At 51.2% G+C, this 12,238-nt stretch overlaps 1 protein-coding gene across 1 annotated transcript; it reads left to right on the forward strand.

The window, feature by feature from the left end:
* The first annotated feature begins 73 nt into the window (after positions 1-73).
* GTPBP2 (GTP binding protein 2) lies at positions 74-10,820 on the forward strand. Its single transcript, XM_054629551.2, has 12 exons — positions 74-341; positions 2,577-2,603; positions 3,204-3,388; positions 3,699-3,807; positions 4,350-4,547; positions 4,824-4,998; positions 5,635-5,854; positions 6,280-6,415; positions 6,826-6,884; positions 7,618-7,789; positions 8,040-8,204; positions 8,588-10,820. The coding sequence occupies exons 1-12, from the start codon at positions 159-161 to the stop codon at positions 8,783-8,785; spliced, it is 1,827 nt and encodes a 608-aa protein (XP_054485526.1). The 5' UTR covers positions 74-158; the 3' UTR covers positions 8,786-10,820.
* The last annotated feature ends 1,418 nt before the right edge of the window (positions 10,821-12,238 follow it).

A 12,238-nucleotide genomic window follows, 5' to 3' on the forward strand; every position in this document is an offset into this window, starting at 1 on the left:
GAGGCGCGCGGAGCGTTCTCGGCGTTGTGGGCGGGCGGGACTCGCTTTCCCGGGGCGCCGCGCGGCGGTCGGTGACGCCGGGGCCGGAGCCGGGCCGGCGGGGCCGGGCGGGGAGCGGAGCGGGCGCTGCAGGGGGCGGCGGGGCCGCGGTGTCCGCCATGGACTCGCGGGTGTCAGAGCTGTTCGGGGGCTGCTGTCGACCGGCGGGCGGCGGGGCAAGCGCAGCGCTGCGCGGGCGCGGGGGGCCCGCGCCTGGCGGCGGCGGCGGCTCGAAGACGAAGAAGAAGAACGGGCGGAGCCGCGGAGGGAAGGCCAACAACCCCCCGTACCTGCCGCCCGAGGTGAGCTCCGGCAGCCGCCGCGTCCCGTCAGCCGCGGAGGGAGGGAGACCAGGCCCGGGGCCGGGGGCCGCTGCCGCTGAGGGGCGGGAGGGGCCGGAGGTCGGTGCCCCCCGGAGCGGGTCGGTGCCACGGCCGGACCCCACAGGTTGGTGGAGGGTCTGGCTGGAGGTGCCGGCAGTGCTGGTGCGGGGCCGTGCCGGAGTCGGTCGGGCTGACAGCAGCCCTAGGAGCTATCCTGCAGCCCCGGTGTGCCTGCCTGCCCCGGGCTCTCCTCCGGGCCCTTCTCGCGCCCCTGGTGCTAGCGAGGTCCCTGCGGGCTCCACCGGAGCCTGTCCGTCAGTCGTATCGCACTGCCTGGCATCTGTCTGTGGGCGCTTTGCCGCCTGCCATTGAAATAGCTTCGGAAAAAAAGCTTTGCTCGCCTCGTAGTTCCAAACATCCCGTTTGCATCTCTCCCTCCCCGAGAGACGGTCTGGTGGGTCTGAGCCCCTTTCCAGCTGCCAGACGGGTCCCGGTGACTCCCTTCCCAGCTAATTTGACAGCTGGTTCCTTCCATAGGGCTGCAGGTGCCATGGACAGAGGGTGCGGCACTTGTCTCTTGCAGCAGGAAGAAGTGGCATTGGTAGTACCGCGGATGTGTGCTCAGCTGGGGCAGTTGTCACCACTCTCATAGAACTGTCACTGTGGGCAGAATGACGTTGGCTCAGACTCAATTGCTTGGCCCCTGTCAGTGAACTTTCTGTAAAATATATAATAGCCTGTGCTGGGAGGGAGCAATTCCTCCACAAGGCAGGCCTGGGACTCTTGGGAAGATGTGAAAACAGCACTTTGCTACTGTTAGATCTTCTCCGCGGGCAGCACTGTGCCCTGTAGCCGCAGTTTAGTTCTTGTTCCTTTCAGCTGGAGGCTGTAGAGTCCCCTGTGGTTTCAACTCAGCTTCCTGTTTCTGGCTACCCTGTGCGGTGTGTGCCCCAGCAAGTCGAGGCTTGTTTGTTTTTCTAGTCTCAAGTGCCTTGGAGAAGACCCACTCCCTTATTTAGATGACAGTGCAGTAGGTGAATGGGTTTTGCTTAGAACTGGAAAGCTGGTAGATGGCAAGAGAGGAAAACCTGCTACAAGTACCTTCGTCTCACAGCACAGCTCTGCTGCCAGAGAACTGAGCTGACAGTTGAGAACTTATGTTGGCCTTTTGCCACTGTAAGCACCGCTGTGGTTAAGAGCTGAGCTGGAAGGCAAGGAGAGGGCTGTTGCCTCTCCTGACATGCAAATAGGTATCCAGAGGAAAAGGAAGTGCTTACTGTTGCCAGCCCCATTTAGTCTGACAGAGTATGTGGCTGCCTGCAGGCTCCAGCCCTTTCTTAGTGGTCCTTATACTGAATCACTGGGAAAAATTACTTAAATATTGTATATCTAATTGTAAAATTAGGTATTCTCTTTGATAAGCTGGAGCCTGTTTTGGTTGAATTGAGCTTGATGAGTACCCAGACCTTTCTGTTACAACCCGATCTGGCCTTCCCTGAGAAAGTACTTCTGAGCATATTGTGTACAGACAGTCCCAATCAGGTCTGGTTCTCCAGAACTTTGGCCAGTGACTAGCTGGCAGATGAGTCATTACTTTGCTTCTTTATGTCTTTAGTCCTTCCTTGCAGAGAGAAGATTCATAAAGTTGTAGAAGGAAATCAGTGAAAAACTAATTGAGTGAGGGAGAGTGTCATTGAGCAGGAGAGGAAGCAGAAGCTTTTGTTCTCAGGGCCCTGTTTATGTGCACATTGGATGGATGGAAGCTGCTGGATAGGGTGGGAGTGGGATGCTGTGTTTGACATTTTGTGGGTCATAGATGGGTGAGGGGGGAGACTTTAAATTATTTGCTGGCCTGTAACTTTTAAAACTGGAATTCTCTCTTTCTCTGTGACTCTTAGACTGGCCCTATTCTTTACTGTCCAGAAAAAAAAATTCCCCCTGGATAGTATTACCCTTGTGCCCCAATCTAGTTTTGTCCTTTGGTGTTCATGATGTGGGATACAAACAGCACAAACAAACAAACCATAAGGAAAGTTCTAGTTGAGTGTAGGAAAGAATGGCAGAAGGCTGGGACCTAACACAGTCTCCTTCTGCCACTTTCCCTCTCTTTGAAATCTTCAGCACCAGTTTCAGAATATATGGGCAGCTGGTGCCTGTAGAAGTCCCTGTGGGCATAGCATCTAACTCTTCTGTCTTGTTTCATTCTCTGACCAGGCAGAAGATGGGAACATCGAGTACAAGGTGAGTCCTTTGAGGTTGCAGAAGGAGGTCTTCCTCCCAGAGGATTATTTTGCAGTGAGTAACTTCACCAAAGACAGCCTATGGGTAACATGGCCAAGGAAGGGACGGAAGAGTGGACGCTACACTAAGGAACTACCATTCATCTTCTGTGTCTCTGTGCCAAGCTTTACCCAGTCTGTGAGCTGGAAAAGCTTGATCTCAGTACTGATTTTTAGGAATCTCTTCTAGTATGTGATGCTTATTGTATTGTTCTTGAGAGAGAGATGCAGATATCCCTGAAAATGATTTGCCACTTTCTTGTGGCTGCTCTGCCATTTGCACTTATTGGTTCCTGGATCACAGATTGGTCCTAGAGTGCTGTCTTTAACCCTGCAGCAGACAGGGTACAGATCCCTTTGTCAGGATGCAGGAAAATTCCTCTACCATATATTTGTACCTTTGTGAAACCCCTTCTCACCAGTCCCATGGCTTCTGTTCAGACACTGATACAGGCTGTGCTTTCTAGGGGTGGGTCAGAGTTGGGAACGTTGCTTCACAGAATTGGGCAATGGGATTGCCTCTGCATCCAGGCTGTGACTAGAACTGCCCTCTGTTAAACAGCTGAAGCTGGTGAACCCCTCGCAGTACCGCTTTGAGCACCTGGTGACCCAGATGAAGTGGCGGCTGCAGGAGGGCCGAGGGGAGGCCGTCTATCAGATCGGCGTGGAGGACAACGGGCTGCTGGTGGGCCTCTCGGAGGAGGAGATGCGAGCCTCGCTCAAGACGCTGCGCCGCATGGCAGAGAAGTACGTGCTCCTTTTGTCTGCAGGGCCACCAGCGTGACTCCCTGGGGTCCCCCGAGCAGCTGGCAGCTCCATCCTACAAAGCCCCTGTATGACTGACATTCCTTCAGTCCTGAGGCTCGTGAGGAAAGTTAGAGGGCTTCTGTCTAGAAGCTTGAGGCTCCTTCCCTGTTATCCCCAGCCTTCATCCCATTCACTTAGCTGTTATCCTAGAGGTGCAACTCAGCTATTATCCTAGTCAGCTGTTATTGCAGAGGTGTAAGAGCTGTTAAGTACAAATGTGTCTCACTCCTTCCTTATGTCTTTGTGGCAGGGTTGGGGCTGACATTACGGTGCTGCGGGAGAGGGAGGTTGATTACGACAGCGATGTTCCAAGGAAGATAACAGAGGTGCTTGTCCGAAAGGTGCCTGACAACCAGCAGGTAGGGACCTGTGGTTTGGCTGTCTTCTCCTGCTGGAGACCTAGAGGCTTTGTACGAGCAGTATGAGCAGCTTCCTTTTGGGATGGGAGCCCAAACCCTAGAGGCACTTTGTCATAGTTTGGGCCATAGCAGATGCTTTAAAGGGCTGCCAGAGGGAGGCTTGATGATAATGCTTCTTATCTCCAAGACTGTGATTGAGGCAGATGTCAGTGCAGAAGATTGCCTGGATCAGAGGTGAAAAATTATTTGGCTTCTATTGCAGTGGTTCTAATGCAGACCCATGTGCAAAAAAGGAAGGATTTAGAGATCTGCTGCAACAAATAGCCTTTTTTGTGATGTCAAAGCCTGATATGTCACATCTCAACTCTAGAGAGTGTATCATGACTGCTGGGCAGTGGTTTGCTGGGAGCAGAATCTGAGCAAGATTTAATTGCACATTGTCCCTGATGTAGGGAAGCTCTTTGAGCTGCATCTCCACTGCCCAGTAGTGCTTGTGCACTCAGTGGTTAAGTGTAATGATTTCTTTGTTCTTTTTCCTGTAGTTCCTAGACCTCCGAGTAGCTGTCCTAGGCAATGTGGACTCAGGGAAGTCAACACTGTTGGGTGTCCTAACACAAGGAGAGCTGGACAATGGGCGGGGCAGAGCACGCCTCAACCTCTTCCGGCATCTCCATGAAATCCAGTCAGGAAGAACATCAAGCATCAGCTTTGAGATCCTCGGCTTCAACAGCAAAGGAGAGGTAAGAGAGAGCGGGTTGCTGAACTCAGAAAGCTGGAGGAGACTAGGATTGCCCTCCTGTTAGACCTGTGAGTGGGACAGGAGGGAAGAGAGGTGGCACAGTTCTCTATATCTTAAGCTGAACCTGAGTGTTTGTTGTATGTTTGCAGCAGACACTGTTTCTTGCACCAATGGTGGATAATCTCTACTTAGTAATTCTGACATCAAAGTGGATAGATAAGGGTTTTCTTTACATGCCTGCTGGGGCTGCCTCTCTCAAAAGCTCCTTATCCCTTAGGTGGTAAATTACAGTGACTCCCGGACAGCAGAAGAGATCTGTGAGAGTTCTTCCAAAATGATCACTTTCATTGACCTGGCTGGCCACCACAAGTATCTGAAAACAACCATCTTTGGCCTCACCAGCTACTGCCCAGATTTTGCCATGCTGGTGGTTAGTGCCAACACTGGCATTGGTGAGTGTTGCCCTGCCTGCATGGATTGAGTGCAACATGTGAAGAGGAATGGAGAATGGGGGGCAATGGGTCCTTGTGAGCTGTGAATGGCTTTCAGAAAAGTTTATTAATTTGTAAGCTTCTACTGATACCTTGTAAGCCAGTGTCTATGAGTGCCTGAGAGGGGAGTAGATCTGGGATCCTCTTACCAGCTGTAGACCACATTAAACTGTACCCTGGACTGAGAGGATTTGTTTGGGATTTGGGGCAGTGTTTCTCAGAAAAGAAAACAACTTTGAATATTCTTAGGGATGCTGGATCCCAAAGTCTCGTAAAAAGGCATCTGGAATTCTCCCACATATATCTCAGACATTTTTGTAACTGTTCTCTGGCAAACTTTGGTCAAAGAATGCAAACAGCTGCATCTTTCTGAAGCAGACAGATCAGTCACAAAACTTCTTGGTAGTTTTTATTTTTCTGGACTGATGTTTAGTTTTGTTTAAAAGAATAACTGTGCTTTTTCAATGTATCATGAAGTAAGCAGTTACAGTGAAATCTCTAGAGTGGGCCCGTGGGATAGCCAGGAGACAGCTATCAGTATAAAGAAGCTACAGGGGTGACTGCTGCTGCACCTACACTCTCACTTGTCTCCTGCAGCGGGCACAACGCGAGAGCACTTGGGCTTGGCCATGGCCCTCAAGGTCCCCTTCTTCATTGTCATCAGCAAAGTCGACTTGTGTTCAAAAGCCACCGTGGAACGGACAGTGAAGCAGCTGGAACGAATCCTGAAGCAGCCAGGCTGCAACAAGCTCCCCCTGCTTGTGAATTCAGACGACGATGCAGTTACAGCAGCACAACAGTTTGCACAATCTCCCAAGTAAGGGACTGTTCCTTTCTTCTGTTGGGAGCAGGCAATTCAGGCTGGGCTGCCATGCGGAGCTGGGGAAGGGTGAACACAGGGAAGGTGACTACATCTTGAACATCTCTGCTCCTTGTCAGGTTTCCTACCTAGGCATTCTCCAAGAAGGCATTTTCTGCTCCCAAGCTTTTTTCTGGGCTCTGGGAGCAAAGGCTGCATTAGAGTTACTTCTTCATGAGTAAAGTGTGTGTTGACAAGGGATTGGTGCCTCAAACAAACATTGAGGCAGGGGTTACTGTGGAGTTGTATCTAGCCTTCCTGCTTTAGCCACTTTCTGGTACAGTATCCATCTTCCTGTGGGTCTCAGTAGATTCAGAATCCCAGAAACCTTCTGGAATTGTGCTGTGGCCTTCTGCTTATTTCTGTCTACTTGTGTCTGACAGCATCACCCCAATCTTCACACTGTCCAGTGTTTCTGGGGAGAACCTGGATCTCTTGAAAGTCTTCCTCAACATCCTCCCTCCACTGACCAACAGTAAAGAGCAGGAAGAGTTAATGCAGCAACATACAGAATTTCAGGTGGGTAAGGGTCATTTGTTTCTAGCACTGATACTGGACTTATTGCTGTGCCATGGGAGAGACTTTTGGGGAATTTGGACACCATGGGTAGAGATGTGGTGAACTCCTGGACTGTTGAGAGACATTAAAAAAAGGACTTGGTCCTTGATAAAAGCCTGATAGGCTGAATCTGTCGTAACCGTGAGATGTCTGTCTCAGGATACAATCATTTCTCTGGTTGATATTTAAAAGGAAGAGCTTTGTTCCTCTAATGGGTAGGTAGTGGGAGCTGGTGAAGCTCTGAGATGGTATCTGATGACCAGCAGAGAGATCACCTCCTTCCACCCAAGGGGCGGGCTCTTTGTCCTCATTCTGGAGTGCTGTTTCATAGCTGTCTATCTAAACAGCTTATTCTTGGTGCCTTGCTGCAGGTTGATGAAATTTATACGGTGCCAGAGGTGGGGACTGTTGTGGGAGGAACTCTGTCAAGGTAAGTGAGCCTAGGCAGATATGTGTGGATGTGAATGGTTGCTGGAGTTCCCACAAGGTTAGAATCACCTGCTGCAGAAGTGGAAGCCGTGTGAGGCTCAGTTCTGATTGTTGCCACTGACTCAAGTGAGAGTAGAGCCCTACAGGGTGTTGGGAAGTGACATGAGCAGACCATTGGTCATGTGGTGGCAAGCAGACAGTCTGCTCTAAAGTTGCTGGATAAGGAATGTGTCCTGAAGCAAGCTGAAAGAAGGCATGCTGGAATCTAGAGTTGGCAGAGGTTAGGCATGATCCCAAGGAGTTGCTTTCTTCCTTCCTCAGGTGGGGGGGAGGAAATGTAAAAGGTAGATCCTCTGATTCCAGCAGGGGTTAACTGCACACTACCTCATGAAAAGGCAGCTGTCCCTCCATGTTCGGGAGCAATCAGAGCAGTCTGGCCATCAGCACACCCACGCTGAAGGAGTGTCATCTGAGGTCTCTCCACCAGAAACAAAGCTGTGGCAGAGCACTGGGGGTACAATGGCCCCCCTCTGTACCTGGGATTCATAAGAGTGCTAGTGTGACTTTCACTCCTGCTGTAAGAAATCCTGATTCTCAGCAGCTTTGTCTCCCTGTTAGTTGGTCCAGGGTAAAGTCCAAAGACTTGGCCCTGGGGAATTTGTTCAGGTTGATCTTTGAGGGTGAAATGTCTTTGTCTCCCGATTAACTGTGTCCTGCTCTTCCACCCTGGGCAGTGGGATCTGCCGAGAAGGGGAGAACTTGGTGGTTGGTCCCACTGACGATGGGAAGTTCCTTCGGCTGAAAGTGTGCAGCATCCAGCGGAACCGCTCTGCCTGCCGTGTGCTGCGGGCCGGGCAGGCAGCCACCCTGGCCCTCGGACCCTTTGACCGCTCCCTGCTGCGCAAGGTTAGTCCTGCTCTTGCCGTGAGCAGGGCTGGAGGCTTCCCTAGGCATCCCCCAGTGGTAGGGTGGGAATGAAGTACAAATGTTTGCAGGAAACTTGCTGGAAGGGGAGGAAATGGCCAGGTTACAAATTACAGTGAGTACAAAGCTGAGAATGGGATGTAAGCCCAAGTCACAGAGTGGAGGTGTATTTGCGGTTTTGGGGGCTGTTCAGAAGCAAGGGGACTGGTCTAAGCCTTGGGTTTTTCTGCAGGGCATGGTGATGGTGAGCCCAGAAATGAACCCCACCATCTGCTCAGTGTTTGAAGCTGAGATCGTGCTGTTATTCCATGCCACAACTTTCCGGAAGGGGTTTCAGGTGACGGTGCACGTGGGGAATGTGCGACAGACAGCTATTGTAGAGAAGATCCATGGAAAGGTAGGCCATGGGAAGAAAGGGGAGGAAGATGGACCTCCCTGTGGGGTTTGTTGGGTTTGTTAAGATTCCACTAGACCCTCTAGTAAAGCTGGGGTCTGCTGGTATTTTGAGTAGCTGTGTCCCTTCCTAGAGCAGACTTTATCCCTTTATCCTGCCCATTTGGTTGCTTTTCCTCCAAACATGTTAAAGAAGAGAGGTGAACTCTATTCTTCAGGGCTTGTGTCTTCCTGTCTCTTCTTATGTATACAGTAATGGGAAGGGCTGAAGCCTTGCAATCTGAAGAAGGCTGCTCATTTGCCTCATCATCTTACCATCCACATGTACCTCTGCCTGCATGCATCAGCTTGGGAGATGGGTCTAAGCTCTCCTGTTTTTCTTTTCAGGACAAGCTGCGGACAGGAGAGAAGGCAGTTGTCTGTTTCAGGTTCATCAAGCATCCTGAATACTTGAAGATTGGAGCCAAACTACTTTTCCGTGAAGGAGTCACCAAAGGCATTGGGCATGTCACTAACCTCCAAGCCATCACCACCAAAGAAAACGGCCTGGAGGAGTCCCTGGGGCCTGGACAGCTGAGCTTCTGACTACCAGTAGGTCAGAGAAATCTCCACTCACCAGCACCTGGGGAGAAGGCTGGAAGCTCCTGTGGCTTTCTGAGCAATGCCTGGAGCTGCTGCTGTCCCGTTCTAGTGTGGATGTCCCTCCTCTGCACTGTGAGATGGAGCATGAGAGAATTTCTTCCATTCAGTGCCATACGTGGGACAAGTTAAGCATGTTCTCCACATCGCCTGCAGCTTTCATTTGGAATAGATTCCTTCAGAATAGATCAGAGGTACCTGCAGACCTGGGCAAGCAAGTATTGGCTTTGTTTACTGTTTGAAATTGCTGGTTGGGAGGTGCAGCAACCTTGAAGACAAGCAGCAAAGGGATGCTTTTCCATCTCTGACACAAGGTCTGGTCCCATTTTTGCTGTCTGAGCACTGAGTTGATAACAGCATTCTCTCAAATGATGCTTCAGTACATCCTTCTGGGCAGGGGATGGAACAGACCATGCTACCCACATCAGGGGCTTGGCTGAACCTCTCAGAATGTGTTCAGGACACTTTTTAACCGTTTGAATCTTGGTTGGCTTTAATCTGCTGTGCGTCCATTTGTGCATTGGTTTAGCGTTACTCCAATCTGAGTGTCTTACTGTTGGACAGATGTCCTGTTCCCCACTCACATGTACACATTTCTTCAGCATCCATCTTTATGACTTCCAGGAAGCTGTGGCTGCTCTGAGTGGCACAGCCTCCTGACATAACATCATGAAGAGAGAGTTTGTACTTGGATCTGTTCCTTGCAGCAGCTGGACAGGAGGCCATTCTGTGGAGCAGAGCAGGGCCCAGGCCTGTGCTGGTGTGAGCAGGTTGTTTCCATGGATGTTCACCTGAAGGTGCCATCTGCACATTGGTAGCAGTGGTTTGCCATGGGCTCCCTGGTGTGGCTGCTCCCAGCCCACCTTGTTCCTCACACGCTTGCCTTAATGTGTGAGGAGGACAGGCTGCTACCTACACAAAACCAGGTAACTTCTGTTTTGACAGTGGCATGGTTTTATTTCTCTTGGAGCAAGAATTCCTTTCTTTCCATTGCCACCAGTGTTTGTTGTCAGAGGGAAGCTGATGTTGCCAGCAAGGACTCTGTATGTAGAGTGGAGCACTCTGTATGTAGAGTGGAGCACAGGTCTCCCACTCTGTCTTGCAGCTCTGCTGTGCAGCCTGGAGGGTGCAGCAGGGTCTGTAAAGCTGTACATAGGCTTTTGGTTTTATTGTTGACTGTTAGACCAAATGTGTCTGCTGTGAGCAAAGGCCTTCAGCAAGCCCTGCTGGTTGTTTGGTGGCCTGCTAGCCCTGACTGAAGAGAAGGCTGAGGGCCTGTGACAGCACTTGGACACCCAAGTGGCCCTTGTGCCATGCTGAGAGCAGTTCTGCTGCTGGGCTGCTGGCACAGGTGCTGCTGTGTGGGGCCGGGGGTCTCTGCACTGGGCGAGGCTGTCATGGGGCAGGAAGACGGGGGCTGCACCCTGCCAAGAGCGTGCTGAGGTGGGGGAAGCCTGGCAAGTGGTGGCATAAATGAAGGAAAGGCAGCTTAATAGTTGCAGGAGTGACGTGTCCCTTGGAGGGAGCACCTATCCAGCTGAAAACTGCTGCATCCCCAGCAGAGAGAAAGGAGTTGCCTGCTCAAGCAGGATCCCTTTTTTCCCCATTCTGGCAGTGGGCTGGGTATTCCAATGACACAGTCTTTTCACTAATGCCTGCGAGAAGGACAGGCCCCAGCTGCCAGCAGGCTCTTCCCTTTGGTGCTAGTGTCACAAAGAGAGTTGGCTGGGGACGGGGGACTCCAGCTCTTTGTACTCTTCTGCACTGGTGTTTTCTGCCCCAAAGGGGGGTGCTGTGACCTTTTCTGAAACAGCTGATGGCTGGTCTCACCTCATCCCTGCCATCTGTGGCATGACAGCTGTTCTTGGTGCCATGCTCTTCATAATTGCTGTTTTGTTGTCTTGAATTTTTCTAATGCTGGGGATTGTCCCTGTTCTCCAAGCATCTATATAAATGTACAGAATAAAGATGTTTTATTGAGCTTGCTGGCTGAGTTGTACAATGAGTGAGGGTGGAGCTGGGCTCTTACCCTGCTGCCCTTGGAGCTGGGTCACAGTTGGAGCTGGCTACCCTTCACCCATTCCTAAGCTTCCTGCGTTCAGCCCTATAAATACCGCCGTGGTGTGGAAAGAATGCACGCGCTGCTGTTTACAACCCTGCGCTCCCGGCTTATCTGAGTAAGCCTGGGTGTGCAGCCTGAGGTGACAGCAGCCACGTCACCCTGAGCACAGCACTTTGGGCTGCCGTGGGCGGGACTTTGGGCTGTGGCAAGAGCCTCCTCACAGTCACAAATTCCCCCAGAGCCTAATTAAAGAGACGCTTTCTAGGGCACACATCTAACCGGTGATTTGTTTCTAAAATAGCTTCGACCTTATCAAGGGGTCATGACTGCCGTGTCTCCATGAGAACAGGTTGTTTCCTTGGGACAAGTAGAGGCAGAAAGGTTTCCCTGCGGAGATGACTTGTGACCAAAAGGATTTGCCTCTTCTAGACTTGTTTTTGTGTCACATAGTGGCATCTGCAGAGTCCAGTCCTGCCAGACACTTAGGAAATGAGATGTGCCACTGTCACAGGAGATGAGACAATCCTGCCAGACTGGTTCTCTTCACGTGAGGACTTTGGGAAATTTGTCACTTTGCAATGTTAGGACTGTCATTAGTGGGAGTGACTTCATAATTCCTTCCTCTACTTATTACCACAGCTGCACACACCAGAATGAATTTCTTGTTGTTCTTGAAATTTCATGACTGTGATGTCAAGTATTAGACTCCACTGACAATAATGCAGCAGCATCCCAGCACAGCATGTCTGCTGGAAGGAGAGAGCAGCTCAACAGCTGCATTTAGGATGATGCAGTTCAGAAAACAGCACATAGATACACAGCTGCAGTTTGCATCAATTATCTGCTGCCTGAAAGGCTCTCTCCCGCCTGCCCAAGGAAGGGAAGCCCGCAGCTGATGAAACTCCCTGAAATTCGATTCCTAACCCCACCCAGAGCTGCCTTGACGTGGCACATTCTTCCCCCCGCCCAAAGAGCCACGTTCAAATTATTGGCAGCAGAGCTTCTGGCGGGCTCCAGGCAGCTCGCAGTGTAGCAGAGCTGAGCCCTGCCAGGCAGCTGAGGGCACTTCTCTTGCCCTGGAGCCAGTCTCACCCTCTCAGTGCCTGCTCATACCCTCCATGATACTCTGCTTTGTTGGCTGTTGTAATCTGTGGAGCTCTGGAGTGGCCACTGTATTGTGGCCTGTGGCTCAAGGAGCTGAAAAGTCATTTGGCAGAGCCCAGTCAGAACAGGTACCTGTCAGCAAGTTGTGTCTAGTATCACTCAGAGTCTGGGAGGAGGAAAAATGTGGTTATGCACTCTACACCAAACAAAAGCTTTCACAGTGTTCTTTGTGA

This window comes from Agelaius phoeniceus, chromosome 3 (assembly GCF_051311805.1).
Source record: "Agelaius phoeniceus isolate bAgePho1 chromosome 3, bAgePho1.hap1, whole genome shotgun sequence".
NCBI classification, from domain to species: Eukaryota; Metazoa; Chordata; class Aves; order Passeriformes; family Icteridae; genus Agelaius; species Agelaius phoeniceus.

Coding starts and splice junctions, on each gene's coding strand:
- GTPBP2 (XM_054629551.2), top strand. CDS start 159: ATGGACTCGCGGGTGTCAGAGCTGTTCGGGGGCTGCTGTCGACCGGCG. Junction 342..2,576: donor CCCCGTACCTGCCGCCCGAG/GTGAGCTCCGGC, acceptor TTCTCTGACCAG/GCAGAAGATGGGAACATCGA. Junction 3,808..4,349: donor AGGTGCCTGACAACCAGCAG/GTAGGGACCTGT, acceptor TTTTTCCTGTAG/TTCCTAGACCTCCGAGTAGC.